The sequence below is a fragment of the Phycodurus eques genome, chromosome 17 (assembly GCF_024500275.1).
Source record: "Phycodurus eques isolate BA_2022a chromosome 17, UOR_Pequ_1.1, whole genome shotgun sequence".
Taxonomy (NCBI): Eukaryota; Metazoa; Chordata; class Actinopteri; order Syngnathiformes; family Syngnathidae; genus Phycodurus; species Phycodurus eques.
Window position 1 is genome coordinate 9,891,728 of NC_084541.1, and position 27,617 is coordinate 9,919,344.

Here is a 27,617-nt window from a genome sequence, read left to right on the forward strand (position 1 = left end):
CAGACGGGACAAGTCCGACACCGTGGGACCCAGGGCGGTCCGCCTGCCCCACCGAGGCGCCCCGACAACCGGCCACCCAGCGGGGGCCGCAGGGACCCAATGCCACCCCCGCAGCCAAACACCCCACCCCTCCACCCCCAGGAGAGCCAGATACCCCCCAACCCGCAGGGCCCGCGATGCAGCCACTCTCCGCCCAGCCAGACGAGCACCGCCATGCAAGTAAGTGAGACCCACCTCCCCCCTTGTTACTATGGCTTCCAGTTCCCCAACTAGCAATCATTGGCCCTACCCCGTGTATCAAATTCAGTAACTACTATTGAAATTAAGCAGTAATTCAAAGAATGGGAATATTGCTTTATTCTTCCAGACGGAGAACTAGCAAATTTCTCTCTGCCAGAACTGACCAGGTTTCAGCAAGTTGAAATTACAGAAGCATGCGCAGTTCATGGAGTTTAATTACTGTACAATACAATGATGAATTTTTATTTTTCCATCTCCCGTGAAAGATAACAGAACCCAAGGACTTATCGACACGCAAACCCTTCAGCTCACAGCTACCGACTTTTGCTAATACCTAATTCATATGACAAGTGCACTCTGATTTAGAACATTACGGAGGATACAAGATATGGTATATAGAATACATTTAACTGTGCAACACAAAACCCGCTGTAACCAAATCATCCACAGACAATTTATACACCGGACATACAAAATAACAACACAACATTCCCACATTTACAAATAATTTACTTAAAGTGATATAAACAAAATTATATACATATTCTTTTATTATACTGTATTTAGCCACACTACTTTGTTATGGGAAACTTCCTAACCCACACGGTAAATACCTTGTCTTAAAAATAAGACCTCAACCGGAACCTAAATAGTTGTGGATAATGTAAATAGAAGTCACGTTTTTCGATTTTAAATTTGTACAAACTTTTAAAAAAAAATAAAATAAAGGTGTTTATATTCAATTTGATTCAATTCTACAACAACTGAAACAAAAATACTGATCTGAAAAGAAAGCAGCCTTCATAATGGGTAAACGTTTAGAATGAAGAAAAAAAACAGGTGAAGTCTATAATAAGGGAAAGGAGAATACATATTTTTAAAAAGTCTACAGAAGGCATTGTTTCACATTATGTTTGAAAAACACAACAAGACAATGTAACAAGCAGATGTGCTAAAGGACACAGCAGCCAGCACTGTGAAAATGCTCAAACGCAATGCTCAGCACTAGTCATAGATTTATCAATGACAGCCAAACTAGAAGAACTACTAGAACTAGAACTACTACTTGCGACCTTATTTTGGACACCTGATCTTTGTATGACCTGCAACCTCCGCTGCTGCCCTAACAGGTGCAGCCATTTGTGCTGCCAGTGATTGACAGCAATAATATTAGAGATGAGCTATTTGTGTTGGAGTGTCCTGCCAGAACTGGGGGAACATTTCAACATCACTTACATAAGTGTTGGCAATTATAGAATGTACTGGTGCATATCAAGAAATATGTCCACGGTGATGGAACCCAGCAACGGGTGACAAAAGTAATGTGTATTTTTTTTTGGTGAACTTTTTGGAAGTATTACTAATAGAATGTAGTAACATTATACCTGTTACAATCACAGTAAGGCATGTTGCAATGCATTGGGGTGACCAGACATTGCTTTCCTTTCACATGTTCACTTTTTGGACCAACAGAAAGCATCCTGCTGGTAAATTCTAAATAATCTGGGATTCTATTCACTCTGTCACAATGAGAGGCGGTTTAAATCCCGCCTGTCTGACTGTCCCGCCACTGGCGGGCTTTTCAGTTATTGTTCATGCATCATTGCATCTGTTCATCAATATTATCGGGACCAAGTTTGTTTTAGTCGCCGATAACGCCTGGCAAGTTTGTTATTTATTTCTTTTTAGGCCCAGTCGTTGAAGCAAAGTAAATAAATACGATTATTTTTCTCAAATACACTTTATCATGATGACGTTATGTCCGCATTACAATGGAAAGTAGGCTTATTAAAATTGTTTAACAAACATTATGGTCGTGTTAAAGGCCATTAAAGTGTTCATTTATTTTCATACTATACAATTTTGTAGTCGTTTTAGTGAAAGTAACTTAAATGTAGAAGTAGTGTGATGCACAACCAATTCAGAGCCCATACTATAACTAAATTATTTTCAAATGACATTAACTAGTAACATTTTGGAACTTGTCCAACACTATCAATACAAAGTAATATTGGTTTCATTGAAAGGGAATATAAGAAGTTGATGATTACTGGCTTCTGGACATAATCTGACCCAGACAAGCAAATATTATGGTCACCCAGGAACTTGAACTGGTTTCATGTCAAGCTACATAATACATCTGAGCCTTCATCCATCCATCCATCCATTTTCTGAGCCGCTTCTCCTCACTAGGGTCGCGGGCGTGCTGGAGCCAATCCCAGCTGTCATCAGGCAGGAGGCGGGGTACACCCTGAACTGGTTGCCAGCCAATCGCAGGGCACACATAAACAAACAACCATTCGCACTCACATTCACACCTAGGGGCAATTTAGAGACTTCAATTAACCTACCATGCATGTTTTTGGGATGTGGGAGGAAACCGGAGTGCCTGGAGAAAACCCATGCAGGCACGGGGAGAAAATGCAAACTCCACACAGGTGGGGCCGGGGATTGGACCCCGATTTCTCAGAACTGTGAGGTAGACGCTCTAACCAGTCGTCCACCGTGCCGCCTCTGATACCCTCATATTTCAGCAAAATATTCAATACAGCAGCATGCAGCTTCACAAATCGTGTGTTTGAATGTTATAGTTTAAACATTCCCTAATTGTTACTTGAAGGACTGGGAGATGCACCGTCCAAATTACACAGACACACCGTTGCCAGGGCAGGTCGTTGTGTATGCAAAACAAAGATCCCTACAAGTCTCCGTCGTCATCCTCCATGAGCTCGATGCCGTTGTGAAGGAAGGCCTCCTTTTCGGGTGTTGTGGATACAGAATCTCGGTCGCGCTTGAAGCCGTTCATCTCCGTGTCAGGAGATGAGCGGGCCGCCGCCGCCGCTGCCTCTGCGCTGTGATGGATGCCGTAGCAAAAGTAGATCAAAAAACCTGAACCCCCCCCCCCCAAAAAAAAAACATGCAGGGGTCACTGTTATACACACTGTTGGAAATGTGATTCAAGTCATGCATTTGTTAGATCTTTCATTGCACTGCGACGCAGCATGGCCATTCGAAGACATTTTCATGAACAATGACCAGGAAAATGTAATTAATAAATCACTTTTAAATGTCAACCAAATGTTTACCATAGTTAAAAATGAAAGTGAAATGGAAGGGCCATGCACCCTAAATTATATATATAAATATTCCTAATAAAGTAACTCCAGACTTGTGATTGTTGTGAGCATGTCAACATGTAAAAGCAGCCCAAGTACAGTTGATGAAAACAGTGATACCTTCGCAACCCTACTCCAGTTCCACGAGTTGGTGATGTAGGATCCAGTACGTGTTGCAATATTTCTAACTTCTATTTCTATATTTCTCATAGTCATAGTTCGTTATTCACAAATTCACTTATATTTTTTTCCTGTGGAATCTATCGTCAACTATTTACTGAAAGATTTGCAGTTTTCAAGCGCTTTAAGTAACATAGTATAACTAAAATGCCACAAGATGGCGCCAAAGCCCTGGCTAATAGGAAAGGAGCTCTGTAACTTGCGTCAAGGAAGTATGTTGAAGTGATACATCTCGACTGTTCTACGATTTTTGCATGTCGGGGAGGAGCTAAGTTAAGTCTTGCCCGCATGTGTATGCTTTTGTTCTGCTGACTGGTTGGTAATAAGCTCGAGCCAACAAACGACGAGGGTCTCTGTTGCTTGACATTATTTTCACGGGTTGCAATGCCACCTTGTGCTGCCACATAGTGCACATGCCAGAAACCTTCACTGCTTATGCGTACATGCCAACCCTAACATTGCTGCCTGCAAAGGAGCGGTTTACCTAAAGCCATCCAGATTGAAAACCGTATCCAAGTGCCTCTGTCCAGCTGCATCATCAGGTAGACATTAACAAACATGCTGATCACCGGAAGAATAGGCAGGAACGGAACCTAAAAAGCAAAATATCACAGAATGTAATGTAATGTATGTAATGTAATGTAAAGTATCACAAATGTACAGGATGTCTGTTACATTTCACTTAGTGCTAATTTATGGCTGTGCAAAGACACAAACCTTAAAAGAGAGCTTTGTTTTGCTCTGTGGCTGTCTCCAGACAATACAAGTGAGGAGGAGGCACATGATAAAGATGATACTGAGGATTAAAATGTTCAACAAAGTTGAGCCTCCCTGGACAGCCATCGCACTGAACGTCAGGATCAGCAGCCCTGCATAGCAACAAAATAGTTAGTGAAAAGTTGCATCCCTGTCAAATCTAATCTAATAATATTTGCGAGCCGTGTGTTTCCTTGGTTGTGATATAGATTGCATATGTGGCAGCAGTTGTAATTTAGCATGGAAAATCCAAAGCAAAATGTTACCAGATCTCAGATGTGGTTACTTGTTGGGTTTACTGTACATGGATTTTATTCTTAAATAACTGGATTAAAACTTCCTGTAGTTATCTTCTTTACAGTGGTTTTCAAACTTGGGTCCGTCAGCTGTAATTTAAATACCTACATACAGTATAGGGACTGACGGGCCAATAAAACAAACACTTTCCCGTGGGACATTTAAAAGCGCTGATATAATTGTAGCATTTCACATAAATCTAACATCTCTGCGTGCATACAGAATTTCTAGTACATTTTTTTTTTTTTCAAGTAGAGTTGTACAGGTGAAAAAAGGAAACCTCCCCTTTTTGCGGGCTCGGAAGCACATACTCTGGGTCAAAAGTTTCCAACGTTATGATCGATAACTTCTTTTGCAAAGTACTTTATAAATGGGGAATTAAAGGGAGAGACTGCAATTAACACACCTCCCCCCAAAAATCTATTTTTGATATGAAGTGTAAAAAACAAAATCAGCCATCTCTGGCCTCATCTTCTGTCTCTACTTTGATATACAAGAAATCACCATGTCTGAAGAAAAAACAACCAATATTTTTTTCCCCCAAATAGTCACTATTAGAGTGGTAAAGTCGCTTAGTTCTGTGTCGCGATCAAACCACTAAACGGCAACACTGACTCTTTAGGTTGAAACTTCAAAAAAATAAATAATTCCCTTGGCATTTAAAGGTGCACGTGGTAGTTAATTGGAGTTAGGAATTTGAGTGGGAAGAATTCTCCCCTGAAAGCGGTTTTGAGAACCTAAATCATAGCCATTCACAGAATGATTTTTCCATCTGACAAATGTTTATGGCTGCCTAAAGATCTGCTCTCGCTGTAGTCTACATGGAAGTAAGTTGGGAGCATTCGCATTTCCCATACCCATGATAGAGGCACAGATGTTGACCGTGAAGCCTGAAAGGGAGGTCGGATCAAGGTTGTCCGGGAAGAACAACGTATTTAAGCTGAACCTCTCCTCCACGCCGGGTAGGATGCCCATACTGCCATCGCTCTGCTCCAGCTCCTCCTGCATATTGGCCATCTGATACGCCGCACTGGGCTGCTCGGGCTGGTACCTGGCAATCAAACAGGCGCACGAAGCGGAATTCAACTTGGAGATAGCTGCAAAAACCAGCGTGTTCACAGTAATCCACTGTCATGCTGCAATGTTAGCAGGCAATGAGCCTGTTTATGAGTACTGTCAATCACAATGTCCGCAAACACAGTTCAAGTCAGTCGTAATCTGTGTTGCAGTTTAAAAGATGATGAGGTGTGAAATTACATTCAATATGGATGCAGGGCTCAATTTGAATGGTTGCCTGAGAGCAGATGTGGCGGTATGGGGGGTGGTGACCGAATTGATGAAGTGCCTATTGGCTGTATAACTTCCTCATCATCTAGGGCAAAATACCCAAGATTGCCTTTTGACAGTGAACTATGTCCTGCTTGTGTGACACGTAGCTCAATGGACTGACATAAGCACCTCTTCTTGATTCTTGTATGAACAAGTCTCTGACAGTGCTCCACTGACCTTAGTACCAAGACACAGGCAGCCACTAATGTATAGGCCAGCAGTGTGCCGATGGACATCAGGTCCACCAGATCCTTCAGGTCAAACAGAAATGCCATGGCAGCTTGAAAGGAAGAACAAGGGAAAAGGTGACAATAATTGTGAGAAATTTGGTAACAAACTAGAGTGATACCTACTGTCTATGTTTTTTTCAGCGGCAACACCGATTATCAGTAGCCAAGGAGGCCGATAACTGATATTTATAGCCGATATTCATTTGTTGTAAAAGGGAATATTTTGGTGTCAAAATGTGAAATAATACAAAGTCCAACACTTAACTGTTTAAATGCCTTTTAACGTATGTTCATTGAAAAGCTTTTCAGATTTGCACTATGTTCAAGATATTTGTTTTCTTTCTTTTAAAATTCTAACAAAAAGTACAGGGAGCTCCCAGACTCAGCAGAATGTCTTATAAAGTCAAATGAAAACTTAAACAAATAAATAGCTCTCTAAAAGCTTTGACAGTAAATAAAGTTTTCCAAAATTTTAATATAACTGAAATGTTAATCTTTCACATATCTTTGTTTTAAGTTCAAACAAAAAAAAATAAAAAATCAAGGAGTTCCCAGGGTCAGCCACATCTCTTATAAAGTTAAATAAAAAGTTTAAATGTAAATAAATAATTCCCTGAGGTTTACCCAGTTTTAAATCGATTTCTTAGTCGCCCTAGGATTTTTGAGAAGAAGAAAAAAGAAAAAAAAATGCCGACATGCGTCAAAATACCGATTATCAGCGCTGATAATCGGCCCAGCCAATATTTGGTCTATCCTGATAACAAAGATGACTGAACTTGGAATTTGGTTCATATAACCCATAAATTGTGACATCTATTACGTTAGACAGCATTTGTGAAGAAACCAAAACATCCAAAACAAAACTGATACATGATGAGTTGGTTGATTCTGTGTTTGGTGGTATTTGTATTTTTAGCATTAAGCATCAAAATAAGTGAAATCATCTTAATATTTACTCTCCTATTTGTGGTTTTTTTTTGTGCTCTTTTTGAAATGCCCAAAGATGCCACAATATTGGTGCCAAAGCCCTGTCTAAATTGGAAAGCTGAACAGTATTGGTCTAAATAACAGTAGGCTACTAATATGTGGGTAACTACTTTCGTGACCATAGACCTACACTTTTAAATGCAAGTGATCATTCAGCAAACTCCAAAACAGCACATGCAGCTATCTTTGCGTGCCCTATTCATCTTACCAGACAGAACCCCGGCAGTCACAGTGGACGTTATGGGGGATTTCCTCTCGCTGACATGGGCCAGGAAGGAGAAGAGCAGGCCATCCCTAGCCATGGCAAAGATGATACGAGGCAGGGGGAACATGGAACCCAACAGACTGGGATGGGAGGTAAAACAACAGATTGGGGTGACAGGAATGAGAACAGGGCATGGGGGGGAATTGAGATAGGTCAGTAGGGGGGAGAAGGAAATAATTAGTCAATAAGAAACAAATGGCCAGTTGCAGACTTGCCACAGATGAAAAAAGCGGCGGGATTCAAGACCTGCTACACATGAGCGACAGGGGCATGACGGTGGACTTAATGTTTTGATGCCTGCATGCAGAAAAGTTTGTCTCGAATAAGAACTAATTCCACTTGTTTGCAATCTGCGTTCCAACGTGGATTGTAAAAAGTAATCTGTTATACAAACATCATGCACTTTATCCTCTGAATAGAAATGACATGACATTAGAGAGGATTAGTGAGTTCCTTTTGCATGCTTTAGGTACTGGTTTCTGCCAGGGCTCTCTCAGTTAAATAAAATATCAGCTAATATACAACCCAACCTCGCTGAGCCCAGCAGCATGAAAACAGAAGACTCCGAAACCATGTATGCCCTTTTAAAAACATGCGTGTTAGTGTCTCACCTGCCACTATGCCAGAGGTGAGGGTTGCAGTTAGCGGGGTTTTGCTGCGCGGGCTGATCTTGGCCATGAACTCGAAAAGCAGCCCGTCGTCAGCCATAGCCCAGATGACACGGGGCATTGGAAACATAGAGCCCAGCAGGCTACCAGAGGTGGGGGAGGGGGGACCAGGAAATATAGTATCCACATATATGTGAGAAGGCAGTACAGAGACATGAGATTTCATCTCAAATAGTCAACAAATATGACATTGCATTCATAGTCACATACACAACATAATGAAGTAAATTGTGTAGTATTATGCATGCAGTGAGAATGACAGTGGCATGCAATTAAAAACACTCTTTACATATATCCATTCACCTCATTGCAGCATATTGCTTGGAATAACCCGTTTGCACTGTAAGGCCAGGTCACATCTATAAGTTATACAAAATTACAGTGGACTCTCAGATGTCAAATGAGATTTAGAGAGTTCCAGGAGATTGTCCGACCTTTGATTTGTTTGGATTTCAAACGAATTTTTTTCATGATCAATGTAAATGCCATGTCTAGAGCTGGGCGATTAATTGATTTAATTGATGCAGACCTAAGAGGTACCGTTTTGTCAGTCATTTGGAATTGGTTCAGGTCTACAGCATTAGACAAAGAGCAACGAATAGTCCGCTGCCAAGTGTCTTTAAAGAGTGTTAAAACAAAAGAGAGTAGCATGGAAGAAAAAACTCCTGCTAAGAAACAGTGTGTTTGGATTTTTTTTATCCAAGTTGTGAATAATATCCTTGTTATTTGCTTTTCCTTCTTAGTGAAGGACAAAAAAACTAAACAAAAAACAATCTATCCATTCATCCATCCATTTTCAACACCACTTAGGGTCGCGGGGCGCTGGAGCCTATCCCAGCTGACTTCGGGCGAAAGGCGGACTACACCCTGAACTGGTCGCCAGTCAGTCGCAGGGCACATATAGACACGGACAACCATTCGCACTCACATTCACACCATCACTGAGTGGGAACTGAACCCACGCTGCCCGCACCAAAGTCAGGCGAATGTACCACTACACCATCCGTGACCCAAAAAACAATCAAAATCAGAAATCATATTTTGGGGAAAATAACTTGGGATTTTATTTTAATACCGTATCACCCAGCCCTAGCTGTGTTACAATCAATTTACAATTTGAATGTGAAATGATTTTCGTTCCACACACAAAAATATATCTTGACGGATGGCTGTTTATCAAATATATCCCTGGGTTTTCCCCAATGAGGGAGCATATTCTAGGGGTTTGTCATCATCAGATTCACAGGTAATGTTTTACGCAACATTGTTAACAAAGTGTGAAAATGCCAAAATATGTTCAAACTGCCATTGGCATTACCATAGGTTAAATTTAGTTTGATTGTTGAAATGTTCATGTTCTGAACGTCCACTGTATTATAATGAGAGTCCACTGTATTGTAATAATCCAGCAAATGGACACAGTTGCAAGGTCAGTACAGGTTACGCACACACATTCAAAGACACATGAATATCTCCTGTCAAGGCAGATTTTTTTTGAGAAAAGATGCAACTTGCAGTGACCTTTGCTGATATCATAACTGCTCATGTAGTCTGTTGGGACTAAATTCTTAGCAAGCCAAGACTTAAAAAATATACATACACAAATAGACCTAGAGACTGAAAGCATATACACGTAGTATGAGAGGGCCTACCTCGTGGACAGTGCACAAAGGGAGCCGACAGCCACAGCATATTTGGCTCCTTCCCAGCCCACGTACTTAAAAGCAACGGGAAGGGGGCTATTGCTGTCGAGCAGGTAGTACGGCATCATGAGCGTGAGTGCGCCAGAAACGCAGAAGTACGCCACAAAGCAGATCAGCAGCGACGACACAATGCCGATCGGGATGGCTCGCTGGGGGTTCTTCGCCTCTTCTCCTGAGGGCATCATGTTCAAAATGCACACTACCATTAGGTACACTTGTGCTCTTTGGTTTGTATTAAAATTGTCCAGTTTTGAGTTTTCATTCAACTCTGCCATTTATTAAGCCAAGGCAGTCATTTTACATAACGCTGGCGTTGGACCGAAACCTTGCATCTCCAAAACCATCACTTTTCAAGAAACAAAACATCCACCCATCCATTTTCTGTACCGCTTTTCCACACGTGGGTCGCGGGCGTGCTGGAGCCTATCCCAGCTATCTTTGGGCGAGAGGCGGGGTACACCCTAAACTGGTTGCTAGGCAATCGCAGGGCACATAGAAACAAACAACCATTCACACTCACATTCACACCTACGGGCAATTTAGAGTCTTCAATTAACCTACCATGCATGTTTTTGGGATGTGGGAGGAAACCAGAGTACCCGGAGAAAACCCATGCAGGCACAGGGAGAACATGCGAACTCCACACAGGCGAGGCTGGGATTTGAACCCCGGTCCTCAGAACTGTGAGGCAGATGTGCTAACCAGTCGTCCACCGTTCCGCGCAAACAAAACAAACAAAAGAACGTCATGTTTTTTGAGCCAATAGCATTGGGTTGCTGAGAGACACAATTAAATACTATTCAACTCTTTAGATAGGCCAATAAATTGTAAAAATAACACAATAGTATTAGACACAATTTAGACATACCAATATGTGGTTTTGACCCGATGCCAGCAATAAGTTAAATCTTACGGTTCGCCACCAAACAAAAATATCACCGAAAATACATACTGAAATTATGATAGTAGTATACGTCAGTGTCATAGATAATTGAACAACAATACAACACAATACAAAACATTATTTGTAGTAAAAAAAAAAACACTTCTATTAAAAACAAAATGGGGTAAAAATGTGAAATTGAATGATTTAATTGGAAATTACAGCTCTTATCGAATATGATCAACTCGAAGAACAGTATCAAAATTCTTGTCTTGCTCAATTTTGATCAACAGTGACAAATTTTGCTCAGTATTTTTTTTTGCATTACCTCTGCCGAGGAGATTGTTTTAATTCCCTTCTGTTTGTTAGCAGTAGCGTACAAAAACATACTATAATCATCTTAAATTTTTTCATTACCTTGTACATCACTGTTTGGTGGAACATGGTGAAAAAAGAGGGCAAATTGATTGATTTAATAATCGTTTCCGTTGCATTTTGCAACAGAATTGAACAAGAAGCTTATTTAGCACCCATAAGACTGAAACACCCGACTATTCAACTGCTGGCCATTACGCAACTGCGTTCCTGAGACGAACACTCAGGATTTGTTGTGCAGTTAAAAATTACATTGCGATGATGGGAACGTGGACAGCACCGTCTGGATCCTTTCACTGTTTTTGACAGGTCAAAGCCACTGGCTGACACAGATTATACACACTGAAGCCTGTCTGCCAAGTGTTGGACTGAAGTGCCCTCATAAATAAAACTCAAATAAATGCTCAGGGTTAACGGCACAGGAGCCAATAAGAATTCAGGACATAGAGGGGTGGGACAAGAGGGGCGAGAGGAAGCTTTTACAGGCATTTTGCAGCGTGAACAGATTAGACGACAGTACACAAAAGGAAGGCTTGTCCGAGTGATTCTTGTTACCTGCGTCACAGTTCGTATTGGGACAAGCACACAAACTTTAGCGTTTCTCTTTGCCCCGCTTATGTAATAGCGAAAAATGTTTGGACAAGCTTTGGGTACATGATCTCCGCTCCAGATCTATTTACACTCCCCCAAAAGTATGTCCACTGGGTGTATATTAGGTATGGGGAAATTAGAGGAAGACTTTAGGGCCAACCAAATCAACACTGACCTGTGGTTGCTATGCAGTCGAATCCAACAAATGCGTAGAAACAGGTAGCAGCTCCAGACAGGACGCCTGTGAAACCAAATGGCATGAAGCCACCGCCACCTAGTTCCTCTCTAGTTGGCAAGACATCTGTAAAACTAGACACACACACACGCACATGCACACACACACACACACACACACAAGGAACTTGGATTATGTTCAAAAAGGCTGTGACATTATGATTATGATTATTTGATTATTTGTTAAAAACAATAAAGTTTATCAGTTTGAACATTCAATATTTTGTCTTTGTGGTGTATTCAATTAAATATAGGTTGAACATGATTTGCAAATCATTGTATTCTGTATTTATTTGTTTAACACAACGTCCCAACTTCATTGGAATTGGGGTTGTATATCCATCCATCCATTTTCTTTACCGCTTACCCTCACTAGGGTCGCGGGCTGCTGGAGCCTATCTGAGCTATCTTCGGGCAGGAAGCGGGGTACACCCTGAACTGGTCGCCAGCCAGTCGCAGGGCACATAGAAACAAACAACCATTCACACTCACATTCACACCTACGGGTAATTTAGAGTCTTCAATGAACCTACCACGCATGTTTTGGGGATGCGGGAGGAAACCGGAGTGCCCAGAGAAAACCCACCCAGGCACGGGGAGAGCATGCAAACTCCGCACAGGCAGGGCCGGGATTTGAACCCCGGTCCTCAGAACTGTGAGGCAGACGCTCTAACCAGTTGTCCACCGTGCCGCCACGTGCTAACCAGTATATATATATATATATTTTTTTTTTTATTGAACCACAAAAGCATGGTGTGTTTGAAAAGGAAGAAACAGATTGCCACAAAGAGATGGAACATGTGACAAAGGAGAGAGTTTGGATTTTTGAGAAGCAATGATTGATGGCCCTTGACTGACTGCACCAGTGAATTTCAGCAACGGAGACTAGCCTTGCTTTGCATTCGAGCCGCAGCTATATATATGAAACTACGAATATAGTATAGCTAAGTATTATTGTAAAACAATATATGGACTGTATATGCAATATTGGTACGGTGGTCGCCGGCCACTAGGTTTTACTAATGCGTAGAACCTGGAAATATATTGTAAAAGCGCATGTGCATTTTTCATTGGGGGTTACATCTGTGACGTTTCAGACGCAGTTCACTGGCGATTACGCCGGAAAAACCAATAGGTGACGGTTGGCCACTCAAGAAAACTAGACCAGTTCAGTTTTCAGTGTTTTCAGTGTTTCATGACTTCACAATAATTGGATGTGGATCAACATGAAAATGTAAGCTCTTCAGCCTCATGCATAGTGAAGGAAATAGTGTGTGAGTGTGCCCTTACTTGTGGCTGGAGTTACTGCTGTTAAATGCATGCAGGATTTCATCAGGGTTCAGGTACCAGTTCTTCAAAGTACCTTTGACCAGGCCAGAGATCACCATGAACAACAGGACTAGCATGTTGATACACGTAAAAACCTTGTTGACCATTGCAGACTCTTTTACTCCAAATGCCAGCAGACCTTAGATGTTATCAAGACAAGTGAGAAAAGCTGATCAATACAAATGGTCAGAGGGGAAAACAAGTTGTGAAATTTTTTTTTTTTATATATATACCTGTGAGGGTGATAATGATGACAACAGCAAACAAGTCAGGATATTCTGCCAGTACTCCTGGTGCATTCATGTGCATGTACCCTCTGCAGAACTCCTCTATCCGCTTCCCTATTAACTCATCAAAGGTAGCGCTCCATGCTCTGGCCACACTGGCAGTACCTGAATTGCGGGAAGATTATTTAGACTTATCATTTTTGTCATAACTGTAAGATTTTATATAAGTATGATGGTTATAATTAGATCTGTCTGATTTAGACAGCCTATTTAGCTCCAGCTTGACATAGAAAATTCCATTGAACATTTTCAGACACTTACATTTCTGTCAGATCAGGTTAATAATGGTTATGTTAGATTTTATTGGCCGAATGGAGATAGTATTTCAACCAGGCAACTGGAAGATGCGGCTCGGGAGTGCTCTATTTTTTACAGTAGTAAATGCGGGCTTACCAATGATATAGGCAAGGATGAGGTTCCATCCAGTTATGAAGGCCCAGAGTTCGCCAACAGTCACATAAGAGTACAGATAAGCTGAGCCTGTCTTGGGAACACGAGCTCCAAATTCAGCATAGCACAAGCCGGCTAGGACTGATGCTAAAGCTGCTATCAGGAAAGACAGCACTATGGCAGGACCTGGAAGGGCAACGCAAGTTTCTGATTTAGAGGCTTTCAACAGCATTCGACAGGAGTTTTAAATCATGGCTGGCGATACCTGAATTCTCCCGTGCGACAGCACCCGCGAGCACGTAGACGCCGGCCCCCAGCGTGCTACCCACCCCTAGTGCCACCAGGTCTAAAGTGTTGAGGCATCGCGACAGGCGAGAATCCTCCGTGTTACAGTCCACCACCTTGACCCTGAGCAACTGCTTCCCAAATCTCACAAGTTTGTCCAGCCCCATTGGTCCGACTGCAGGGAAGGGAAGGCGGCCGAGCTGGAGAGGGTTGACCGCGATTTGGGGGTCACAGGGGGGAAGCGGCACACACCTTCAGTGGGCGTAAAGAAGGATTGTGATAAAAGACAATGCGACAGTCTCTATCGCTGGTGGAAATGAGTTCAGGTTTGTAGCGTACAGTTATATACAGCTGTTAACAGAAGAACCTTGATCAACTGGCAGAGAGGCGCATTGCTGTGGGAACGTTTTTAGCGGCCACACTTGCAATCAAATCTACACGATGGACATACTTGACAAACTTATGTAGGACACAGTTTCCTGTGTTGGATAACACATCCCAAATCCACAATTTCTGACAAGTGTCCAAAAAGTAAAAAGTCTATATGGATAATCCAGTTTATTGCTTGATGTGTTGTTGACATGTGTTACATAACACAACTCAGAGGCGTGGAACCAAATCCCCCTGAACAGATTGTTGGATACGAAGAATCATAACTCATGACACAAGTACTGCAACAGTTTTAGTCTCTTAAACATGCAGCCACACACACACGCACAACGGAAGTTACTAATTATGAACACTGAAAGTCCTTACTTAGTTTTTGGAAAATATGCCTCAACAATTGCCAAAAAAACATGGACTTTCTACTGTTGTCCTGCAAGATGCAAGTTCCAGAGTATTTCTGTCCCATGTCAAACGAAATGATCCGACAGTAAAGTGTCAGTCGTTGAGTGAAACTGAAGTTGTAGGACAAGGTTCAACAAATACAACTGACGGTTAACGTTAGCTGCTAATGCTAGCCGTTAGCTCGCAAGTACCCAAGTGGCCATTTTATTTTTATTATGACCTCCTCATCGAGCTGTTAAACACATTGTTACACTAGTGTTGTCCATCTATGTTTGCCCTGGCGACTAGTCCAGGGTGTATCTGCCTTTCGCGCCAAGTTTGGTGAGTTAGGCGTCAGCTTTCCATGACCCTTAACAAGATAAGCAGTATAGAAAATGGATGGATGGATGTTACACTGGTTAACTTTTATTTTTTGTTATCAATGTTAACATTTATGTTTAAGAAATGCCTGCACTGTTAATCAAGAGTTTATGATGGTGACAGTTTGACGACTGAGCAGATTATTTCTATTAACATTATTTCCTATAGGAATATTATTATTATTGTAGTTTTTTGTTTGTTTGTTTGGTTTTTTATCTGAACAAATTGGAGATCAACCACTGTCCAGGGAACAGATTGTGGTCAGCTTTAGACATTGTGCGCCAAACCCAATTGACTGTGCATAACACCACAGCTGTTGGTGGAAAATATTCCCTGGATGATAAGGAGCGGTCGCGGATCTCTTCCACGTTCCTTAGCATTTAGTTCATATAAAGGGAGCAGATTGAGGAATAGAATGTAGAAAATGTGGGACAGGGAAATTCAACAATCACTCCAGTTTTTCCTGGAGTGTTTGGGCAGGAATCCAGAGCAATGTCCCATGGAAGACAGGACTTGAGCACGATCATGCCGATGATGGCTTCTTTCCAGAGCTCACTGACATGGTGACACAAACTGAAAGGTCATGCGGACAGTGATACAGTCATGTCACACCCCATGGAAACTTCCTCTTGAGGGTAACTTAAGGTTACACCTTTTTTTTCCCTCCCTTTCCACAAAGCTGTACAAATGTTCCAGGTGATAAATTATGCATGGAGCAGACCACAGACGTTAAACCCCGACTTCTCAGACTTTAAGTTGCTATTTAGCATTTCCGAGTTCATTAAGCGTGACGTACAGTAGGCCCATGCATCATACACCACTTTAACATGACAAAGATTAAAACAGCAAATGGACAAAAAAAAAAAAAAACGAGGTATGTCAGAAAGGTTCCAGGTTTTCCCCTTCATTGTGGGCCAGACTATCAAACAGCATGTCTTCAAAGTGATCCTGCGACTTTAGGTTGGTTCACTGCGCAACATCCATGAGCATCCGACTGCACCTGGCCGAGAAATCAACCTCCCTACTAGGCATGGGTGGTTACCGGTTTCAAGGTATACTGCTGTTTTTTGTTTGTTTTGTTTTTAAATCATTGTTTCGAAACCGCTAAAACTTTCCATCAGCCTTATGAGCTGATTTTGAGTGCAGCCAAGTGACACGACCCCTCCACACACATATATATATATATATATATATATATATATAATTATCCATCCATCCATCCATTTTCAATACCAATATATAGCATGCACCAAGCAGCTTCCATTCATCCATTTTCAACACCGCTTATCCTGGTTAGGGTCGCAGTTGTGCTGGAGCCTATCCCAGCTGACTTCAGGCGAAAGGCAGACTACACCCTGAACTGGTCGCTAGTCAGTCACAGGGCACACAGACAACCATTCGCACTCACATTCACACTGTCACTGAGTGGGAACTGAACCCACGCTGCCCGCACCAAAGTCAGCTGGGATAGGCTCCAGGGCCCCGCGACCCTAACCAGGATAAGCGGTGTTGAAAATGGATGGATGGAAGCTGCTTGGTGCATGCTATATATTGGTAAAATAGCAGATTTTACACAATGCATAATGGCTTTCACATATCCTTTGTTACAGAGTAAGTAAACAAACATTTCCAAACAATTTATTCGAGCTATTGATGAAAAACCCTCATCTGGTAGAGGTAAACAAGGTTGTGCCTGTCAAGTTTATTAAAAAAAGATCTGCGTAAAAATAGTATGACTGGTAGAGTGCTTAGAGAACCACAGGCAGAAACAGTAAATCAAAGCTGTCTTTATGGACGGCATGAACCCCTCAGTGACTGAGTTTAGGTTACTGAGTGTTGAGTCAAAAGCAGTCTGTGAGTAGAAATAAACAGCACAAATGTATAAATAAATCTGGGACGGGGAACCTCGGGCCACGAGTATTTGATGGGGCCTGCCATGCAATTCTAAAAAAAAAAAAAAAAAAAAAAAGTACAGCTAGAGGTTTAACAATTAATCAACGACTAATTGGTCATCAAATTAATTGACAACTATTTTGATAATTGATTAATCATTTAAGAGTCATTGTTTAACTTTAAAATTGTTGTACACATTCTCTGATTTCAGCCTTTCAAAAATAAATAGATTTTTGCAGTCCTCCATGAAAGCAGACTGATAAGCTTTGTGTTTAATCAAAATAAGACATTTGCAAACATCTGCTTTGACTTTGGATAACAAGCATCAGTATTTTTGCCTATTTTCTATGACCAAACCAGTAACATAATCATAATCACTTCTTGGAAAAAAAAACAATAGTCAATTTAATCTATTATGAAAATTATCCCCATCCTTGAGCTGTCACCTTATCGTGGTGTAGGGGTTTGTCTGTTCCAATGATCCAAGGAGCTAAGTTGTCTGGGGCTTTATGCCCCTGGCAGGGTCACCCTTGGCAAACAGGTCCTAGGTGAGGGACCAGACAAAGCACAGCTCCAATAACCCCTGTGATGACAAACAATTCAGGAAGACGTTTTCCCCTGCCCGGACGCGGGTCACCGGGCCCCCCCTCTGGAGCCAGGCCTCGAAGGCGAGCGCCTGGTGGCCGGGCCTGCACCCATGGGGCCCGACCGGGCACAGCCAGAAAGGGTAACGTGGGTCCCCCTTCCCATGGGCTCCCCACCTGTGGGAGGGGCAATAGAGGTCGGGTGCAGTGTGAGCTGGGCGGTCGCCAAAGCCAGGGACCATGGCGATCCGATCCCCGGCTACAGAAGCTGGCTCGAGGTACGTGGAATGTTACCGCTCTGGCAGGGAAGGAGCCTGAGCTGGTGTGTGAGGTCGAGAAGTTCCGACTAGATATAGTCGGGCTCGCCTCCACACACAGCTGTCGTGGCGGAAATCCCCGAACCCGTTGGTGGACACCAACGGTCAGGGATGCCGTCAAGCTGAAGAAGGAGTCCTATCGGGTCTTTTTGGCCTGTGGGACTCCTGAGGCAGCTGATGGGTACCGGCTGGCCAAGTGGATTGCAGCTTTGGTGGTCGCTGAAGCAAAAACTCGGGCATGGGAGGAGTTCAGTGAGGCCATGGAAAAAGACCTTCGGACGGCTTCGAGGAAATTCTGGTCCACCATCCAGCGTCTCAGGAGGGTAAAGTAGTGCACCACCAACACTGTGTATAGTGGGGATGGGCGCTGCTGACCTCAACTCGGGACGTTGTGAGTCGGTGGGGAAAATACTTCGAAGACCTCCTCGACTCCACCGATACGCCTTCCCATGAGGAAGGAGAGTCTGGGTTCTCTGAGGCGGGCTCTCCTATCTTTGGGGTTGAGGTCACCGAGGTGGTTACAAAGCTCCTTGTGGATGAGATTCGCCCGGAGTTCCTAAAGGCTCTGGATGTTGTGGGGCTGTCCTGGTTGACACCGAGAAGGCGTTCGACCGTGTCCCTCGGGGAGTACTGTGGGGGTGCTTTGGGAGTATGGGGTACCGAACCCCCTGATACGGGCTGTTCGGTCCCTGTACGACCGGTGTCAGAGCTTGGTCCGCATTGTAAGTAAGTCAGACTCGTTTCCGATGAGGGCTGGACTCCGCCAAGGCTGCCCTTTGTCACAAATTCTGTTCGTAACTTTTATGGACAGAATTTCTAGGTGCAGCCGAGGCGTAGAGGGGGTCCGGTTTGCTGGCCTCAGAATTGCATCTCTGCTTTTTGCAGATGACGTGGTTCTGCTCGTTTCATCAAGCCGTGATCTCCAACTCTCACTGGAGCGGTTCGCAGCCAAGTGTGACGCGGCTGGGATGAGAATCAGCACCTCAAAATCTGAGACCATGGTCCTCAGTTGGAAAAGGGTGGTGTGCCCTCGCCGGGTCGGGGATGAGATCCTGCCCCAAGTGGAGGAGTTAAAGTATCTCGGGGTCTTGTTCTCAAGTGAGGGAAGAATGGAACGGGAGATCGACAGGCGGATCGGTGCAGCGTCTGCAGTGATGCAGACTTTGTATCGGTCCGTTGTGGTAAAGAAGGAGCTAAGCCAAAAGGCGAACCTCTCGATTTACCGGTCGAGCTACGTTCCTACCCTCGCATATGGTCACGAGCTGTGGGTCGTGACCGAAAGAACACAATACAAGCGGCCAAAATGAGTTTCCTCCACAGGGTGTCCGGGCTCTCCCTTAGAGATAGGGTGAAAACCTCGGTCATCAGGTAGGATCTCAGAGTAGAGCCGCCGCTCCTCCACATCGAGAGGAGCCAGTTGAGGTGGCTGGGGCATCTCATTCGGATCCCTCCCGGACACCTCCCTGGTGAGGTGTTCCGGGCATGACCCAGGACACGCTGGAGAGACTACGTCTCGGCTGGCCTGGGAACCCCTCGGGATCCTCCCAGAAGAGCTGGATGAGGTGGCTGGGGAGAGGGAAGTCTGGGCATCCCTGCTAAAGCTACTGCCCCCACGACCCAAACTCATATAAGCGGTAGAAATTGAATGGATGGATGGATGAAAATTATCGTTATTTGTAGCTGTAGTATGAATAACCTGCAATTGAGAAGTTGAACCTGAAGCAACCTCAGAAGTGTCTGTCAAACTTGTTGCACTTCGCATTAATCATTACCTAAAACTTAGCTTTCAGTTTCAAAAAGGTTGCTGAGCACATCACTCCCTTTTGTGTGATATTGCTTATTTTTTGTTTATTTGGTGTTGTTCAATCATTAAACAATGCCAAATAAACAATAATAATCAGTTAATAAACAGTAATCAGAAAACATATTTTGCAATAAACTTTAATTAATTTACCCGATCATTCAATCAGTGGAATCATGAATAGAATAATTGATTCTAAAATATTTGATATTTGATAGTGACCGGCCTAAAGTACAACCTCAGAGGACCTGTTGGAAAAAAGTATAGAAAACAATTAAAGCCACAAATGCTAATGTATAATTTCCATTGCGTAATTTCTTTCCATAAATTTAGTATGACCATTGGAAGATTGTCTTAATTAGAAGAAACCAAGCAACACTCAACTAACATTGCATACAAGCTCCAGCGAGTGGTGACAGTGACTTACTTAAGTCTTCTCCTGTTGATACACTGTAGCACTGTGCGCCTCCAGAGAAATGTGATTAAATAGCACGTTGTTCTCTATTCTTTGAGCTACCGAGAGGACCGTGCGGTGACTTAAAGGGTTCCGAAATAGGATCTGCAGGAATCACATGGTTCAGCTATTCAAAGCAGCAGTGACGTGCGTACACACTGAAGGCATAGTCATCATGCAGAGGTGGACAGTTATGAATTCATACAATTTGCTTAAATAAAGGTATGGGTACTACTCTTGTAAGGTGTAACAAATGGTTGAAGTTGTCAGATAATTTACAGTTTGTCAAATAAGTTAATATTGTTATTGGTGAGTGCATGTAAGTAGATGTAGTGCCCTTCAGTGGAGGTGTGTCAGGTCAGAAACAAGGGTGTGTCCTTTGACAGCCAATCAAATTGGAGCATTGAGAAGACACTGCTTGACATTTATATGAGAGTTCTTTTCGGCACTCTGACCTATATGTAGATTGATGGCAGTAGTGATGAGACTCAAAACATAAAACAAAGAGTTGAGTGGAAGGTACAGTATTTTAGTGGGTCAGAAAGGACAGTAACACCGTGTTGACTGTTTTGCAATTTATTTTTCTGCGCCGCTCAAAAGCATATAATGATATGTGATGCTTATTTGAATTGCATCCTAGTTCACTTAGTGTTTATTTCAGCATTCCTGTATGGCGTTTGCATGTTCTCCCTGTGCTTGCGTGGGTTTTCTCCAGGTACTCCTGCTCCGTCCCCCTCCAAGTTAAACTACCGGAGACAAATTCCTTGTGTTTTTTGGACATAATTGGCAAATAAAGATGATTCTGAGTCTGAAAAAACTTATTGGCAGTTTATCCTCGCTTATTCAATGATTTCCTGGTTTTTTTTCTCTCCAAGCAATTATAATGAGCGTCAATTATTTTTTGCCATTCACGGTCCCTATCTCCCACTAATAGCAAGGGTCCACTGTACTCTAAATTTGCCATAGATGTGAATGGCTGTTTGTCTATACGTGCCCTGCGATTGAGCGGCAACCTTTTAAGTCAGTCCGACTTATTGGGTAGATGGCGTAATAATAAAACCACCATAGCCGGATTGATGAGAAAAAAAAATTGTGATAATTTACAGTAACGTAATTTCTTGTGTATAATGCGTACTCATGTATAATACGCACTCCCAAAGTTGACCTCAGAATTCTGGAAAACCCTTCTACCTATTTATAATGCATGTTTACAATGCATAATTTTTCTTCTACCCATAACCCAAAACATGAAGCATTATCTGTATTATTAATTATGTGTAATTATTCTGAAGTTAAGCACTTTATTTGAACACGTAATACAGGAAGTCCTCGATTTACGAACGAGTTCCGTTCCTACGATGGCGACGTAACACGATTTTCCGCGTAAGTCGGATTTCCGACGTAACACGATTTTCCGCGTAAGTCGGATTTCACCGTTAAAGTCGATATTTACGGCGAAATATTGTCCCACGTGTGACAGCAAGCTCAGTGTGTGTGGACGTGTGCATCGATGTGTGAATGAGACAGGACTGCTAAGGAGGAAGGAGTGCGCGCCGGTGCGAGTGTGTACAGTGGCAAGTGTAGTGACGGCGACCGGGGAAGAGTAGCAATTAGCGGAGGACCCATTGATGTTGAATGTGCAGAGGAGCTAATAAAGTCATTAAAGCAGCAAATCGGTGCTTCGTGCCTTTATTGTTGCCACCACCCAGCTCAGCTGTGCAACGAGAGAAGGGAGTTAACCCCTGCGTCTCCCGACCACGGTCAGGTAACCGTAGCAGGAAAGGTTAACACTTCGTATAAAGAAACTAAAATACATTAAAATAAAAAAATAAGATGCTGTACTTACCATCACTGCTGAGAGAAAAAAGGAGGGCAAAAAATGCATACAAACACAGACAAGCACTATGCACTAGCTAAGCAGAAACACTATGGTGCTGGGACAAAATGGCGGATGCGGCACGGGCGTCGTAAATTTGAAACATCGTAGTTCGAGTGCAACGTAACTCGAGGACTTCCCGTACGTTCTTTTTTTATTTACTTGCTGTTATTGTGAATTCACAGCCCTACTTTTATTTAGTAAATTAGAAAACACACAGATGTGCTCATATGTTTGATTACCCAGGCAGAATTTGTAAGATGGTTACAATTCTTTAAAGAAAACATGGACCAGGCAAAACATTTAATTTTATTTTAATGGGATTCAAATTAAAGGGTCAAGGATTTCAGAAAAGCATTATCATTAAACAAAACATAACCATAGAGAAATTAATGATGGTTGTTGTTCAGTTATTAGTCATATTCAAAAAATATATATATATATTTCACAAATTCTGCCAGGGTATGTAAACTTATGAGTACAACTGTACATATATGCAGTCATACATACCCCTATCATATTGGAATGAAAGTGTTGGCTATACCGATTTCATAACCACTAGGTGGCGGTGGCATATTAGAATGAAAGTGTACAGCTTTTTCATAACCTCGAGACCAGGGGTGTCAAACTAATTTTTGTCTCGGTCCGCATTGTAGTTATGATTTCCCTCAGAGGGCCATGAGAACAGTGAAAACATTTAAATGTTTAATCACCAAATCATATTATTACCATTTCCAACAAATTGAGGGATAACTAGTTTTGAAATCAGAAGACAGGGATAATAGATTGTTCAAGTATTGTTTAAGTTACTGTAGAAGAAGGGTTTGGTAACATAAAAATTCAATATCTCAACATTATTGTTTATTATTATGACAATTTTGAATTTGGGTACAGATTTGAGCAAAAATCATGGAAGCTGACGAGCATGATTTGCTTTCGCCGGCCACATAAAATGATGTGGCGGGCCGCATCTGGCTCCCGGGCCTTGGGTTTGACACCTATGCTGTAGCCGATGGCATACATTTATAAACATTTTTGGGAGGGGGGAGGTGAGGATGGGCATTATACACGAGAAATTACGGTAAGTCGATTTATAATTTTCAAACTTCGGTATATAGGAGGAGAGAAGCAATTACAAATTTTGGCAAAACAAGAAATGTAATAATATGTGTAAAACATTTGTGTTGATAAAGCCTGAAATGATTGTGTGGTTGTGCAAGACTAGATGGCTTGCAAACTGAGCCTGACAATAACAACAAGGATGAAGGCAACACGTGCTGGCTGTGTCCTTGTTTTGGCGTCCAGATGGAAGGAGGTTAAACTCCTCATAAAGTACATGATTGGGCCTATTAAGAATACATTGTGCCTCATTTATCACCTGCTTAAAATAGATGCACTGCAGCTAGGGCGCCGTTCCTCCTTCTCTTCTCACATTTTTACATTGTTGTGGCGCCCTCTGCTTTTGGAATGAGTGTGGCAAAGCTCACTGAATTTGTGTGTATGCTTTCTGAACATTTTATTCGAGTTGCGAATTGTACAACCTTAGGCTGGCTCTATCAAGCATTAACAAGAGTCTTGTAATATTTGTTGCATTAATTTTGCATTTTTTTGCCCCTAAAATTGGTTGATTAAAAGTTATTTATTCTTTATTTAGTCATCTTATCAAATAATGGTTAATTGATTTATTGTAAATAATAGTTTCTTAAAATAAACAATTTGACATGCGGTATATATTTATTTTATGAAATAGTTGATTAATCAATTATAATTGAATAATAAAACAATAATAAATAGAATCATTTATTTATTTATTTTTACATATTTGAAACACATTTTAGGTAACTTTTGTTTTTCCTTATCTGCCAATGACCTGGTTCAAATGTGGCCCATAGCACAAAGGTTTGCCCACCTTTGGTATGAAGGCACTATACATTATCGACGAGGTGTGTCAGAAAAGTTCCAGGACTGGGGTCACAACAGATATATTTCAAACACAGACGATCAACCAGCATGTCTACAAAGAGGTCCTGCGATGTTTGCTTTGTTCAGTGCACGAGAAGAGGCGACAGTTGTGCCAGGACAACTCGTGGCTGCTTCACCAACGCGGCTGCTCACAATGCTCTGAGCATCTGACAGTTTCTGACCGATAAGAGCATTCCTGTGCAGGAGCTAACTACCTTCTCACCGGACCTGGCTCCGTGTTTTTTGTTTTTTTTCCTCTTCCCCAAGCTTCAGGGGGTTATCAAGGGGACCTGTTTTGAAGCTGTAGATGACAAGAGCTACAGAGGATCCTGCAAAAATGTCCTGAAACACTTCTGATAGACTTCATGCATATATAATACACCTATGAGTAACTCTACTTTTTTTATTTTTACATTTTACATTTTACCTCTGAAATCAATACATTGATTATTTGTCAATTTGAAAACTATTCCCAGAAAGCTGCCTCTTCCACAGGAATCAATACACAATTTGTCCGTGTCTGTGAGCGTGTATTGGTAAAGCTGCTGTTCACTGTTATGTACACATTTCAATCTATTTAGTTTAGTTACAAATGCTCTCATTTGTAACCCTGCTTTTCAAACCTAGTTTTTGTATACAGTATTCGTCTTACTGAGTGCATAAATACTTAGAGCAGCCCACAGGAGTGGTGAGCGGGTCTGATCTCGGTGAACCTGGAAGGCCGCCACACAAGCTTGCATAAGATATACTGTACATAGCTGAACATACAGGATATCTCCCATTCCAGCAGTCAGACCACTGGTGACCCACTTTCATGGCAGCTAAAGTTAGACCGCCTGGAAATAAACGAGATACGTTCCGAGCGGCTGTTGTTGTAACAGCCAAATGGTGGACAGAATAAAAAAAAGTAATACAAAAATGCAGTTGAAGGAAGGATTTTGTGTTTACCTACACGAAACTATGGATTACTTACGATGCTCAGTGCTACTTGTACTTATTTGTTATGACATTTGATTTGTTGCTCGCATGTCTGCTGTGTCCACTTGCTGCTTTCACTCCAGACCTTCCCATCCCCCTCAGTCCTGCTCACGTGTACCATTTGAACCCGGGCACTGTTACATCCTTTCCAGCCTTAACTGTCCCACCTTAACCTCACACAGGAACAGGAAATTAAAAAAAAAGCACGTCGACAGAATATTCAAAGTGTCTGGCGTTAGAAGAACACAAAGGCCAAGTAAAAAATAAATAAATATATTTTTTTTAAAAACAGGTTTACGATGGAGAGGGAATTTTCTTAGGGTGCTTTTGACACACTTTCCCTGGTACAAATCAGTTTGTAAATTTGGTCTATTTTCCTCTTTTTGTTACGTTTCACACGATAAAAAAAGTTCCATTCAAATGTACCACAGTAAGTGTGCTCGTGCCCATCATAAATCGAAGGTAGCACACAATACACTACAGTACATGTCATGTACTCCCCTTCTTTGGTAAGCGTTTCACTGCTTGCCAAACACACTTTCCCAGTACATCAATATGTAAAGACTTTTTACTAGCTGTGTACATACTGTATTATGATCGGTCTAGTAAGCTTAGTACAGGGGGGGGTCCTTATTTTATGATAAAGTTCCATTCCTACAGCGGCGGCGTAACCAGAGTTTGTACACAAGTCTGAACACGCCTATCACTAACCACAGTAGTAAAGGTCATAATTACAGTAAATATTTGTGTGAAAAAAACACTTCTAGACCATAAATATAAAACAATCCAATCATAAGCGCTTAGTCCGGCGCTAACTGAGCGTGCCTTTTTGTGCCGTGTGAATGTATAAGCTGCGCAATCTAGTTTATTGTACTCCATTTGTATCTTTGAAATAATCGCAGTAAATATTTAGATGAATAATGGTAGAGTACTCCATAAAAAAAGTTATGTTATGAGAATATGTAAGTAATGTTAAGAGGATGCCCATGTTCTTTTTCTAGGAAGTCATAATCTTACTGGAGAAAAGTCCTAATGTGTTTTTCACAAATATTTCTTGATATTTCCTGATTACTACTGCTACTAGATTACTGTGTGTATCTTGAGAGAGACAATGGCTGCTTGATCTCAACTGTTGGGTCTAGGTGGGAATATTTACATTCACTTAAAAAAAAAATACAAACTTATTTGCACAAGATTACTACGTTTTTAAATTCAATTTGTGACTTTTTTTTCTTGGGGGGGAAAAAAAACGAAACTTTTTATATATCATAATGTTTGTCCTAACATTTTGGCTCATTTTCCCCCCTCAACTGTTATCGACTGTTTCTAGTAACATTGTAACCTTTCTTCTTTCTGAAGAAAAAAAAATCATTCCATTCTTGTAACATACACACAGTATAATTATTTTCTGTACCATTATGTGGTCTGCTATGTTTTAATACCTAATACTCCTTTCAAAGCATCCACCACATTGCTGATATGCTTCTCCAGTCTTGATATTGTCTCTCTCTCCAATAAAAAGCATTTTCATTTCATAAAAGTCATTTTTTAATTGTTGTTATTTTTTGATATAATAGGAAAACAAATTTTTTGCCCTGATGGTGTCACTTCTTAAATTCCTTTTGGGCTGGTTTGGTGATAACATTTCTCGAAATTCACATGCAATTGTTAAAGGAAATGCAATTTTCAAGTACAGCAACTAAATTCCCGCATTTATCCTATGGAATAAGTTTGCTCGCCATTCAAAAGAATCAATACACTGAAGTTAGAACATGAACAGTCTACGAGTATATGTGCAGAGCGGAAATGTCAGTGAACTCAAATGCAGTGTCCCTATCACTTTATGGTTTACATAATGATGTGTGCAAAGAAACATACCCCCATTGGAGCTCCTGCATGGGCGGATTGCAATGTTGTTGGGGGGTACATCATGTCCTCAAGTGTTCTTCATTTACTTTTTTTTTTTTTTTTGCGTGTGTGACGTGTGCTTAATAAAGGTGATTTTGCAGTTACGAATCTTTCGTGCAAAGCTCGTACATGAAGTTCCGTGCAGTACACAGTGCTATTGTATGCGTGCACATGGTAGCGGTGAAGCAACACGTCGCTTACTTACCTTTTACAAGTAGAACGAGCGCATCCAAACTTTCTACACACGCGCACACGGCAGTGACAGACGATATATAAGTCCAAACTGTTCTGATCCGGTTGAAGAGTAAGAGTAGAGTAGAGGTGGGTTAGCGTTTTTTTCGGGGCCACTTGGTTTAAAACGTGGTCTCACACGCACGCACGCACGCAGGCACGCAGCCCCGCCTGCCGCGGGTTACACGCAGTTGCATAATAGTAGAAAACGAGCTAATGTGGCGCTGTTGTCAACTGAGCCTAAATCCAGCGGTGGGCAAACTTCAATTTCAGTTTACTGTATATTAACTAACCAGGTATTAGATCAATTAAAAGAAAT

General features: G+C 41.9%; 1 protein-coding gene across 6 annotated transcripts; it reads right to left on the reverse strand.

Annotated features, from left to right (window-relative positions):
- Window positions 1–377: 377 nt before the first annotated feature.
- slc7a1a (solute carrier family 7 member 1a) lies at window positions 378–27,455 on the reverse strand. 6 transcript variants are annotated; one of them, XM_061702341.1, is made up of 13 exons: window positions 27,273–27,455; window positions 14,126–14,397; window positions 13,864–14,046; window positions 13,417–13,575; window positions 13,145–13,322; window positions 11,796–11,929; window positions 9,721–9,943; window positions 7,344–7,480; window positions 6,096–6,198; window positions 5,447–5,640; window positions 4,254–4,405; window positions 4,021–4,129; window positions 378–3,129 (listed from the first exon to the last, which is right to left on the reverse strand). In XM_061702341.1, exons 2-13 carry the CDS (start codon window positions 14,310–14,312, stop codon window positions 2,939–2,941), a joined length of 1,950 nt encoding a protein of 649 aa, XP_061558325.1. In that variant the 5' UTR covers window positions 14,313–14,397; window positions 27,273–27,455; the 3' UTR covers window positions 378–2,938. The 6 variants fall into 6 exon arrangements, with proteins under 6 accessions (XP_061558325.1, XP_061558324.1, XP_061558323.1 ...); XM_061702340.1 differs by lacking the exon at window positions 7,344–7,480 and adding an exon at window positions 8,012–8,151; XM_061702339.1 differs by having other exon boundaries at window positions 9,721–9,970.
- Window positions 27,456–27,617: the final 162 nt, after the last annotated feature.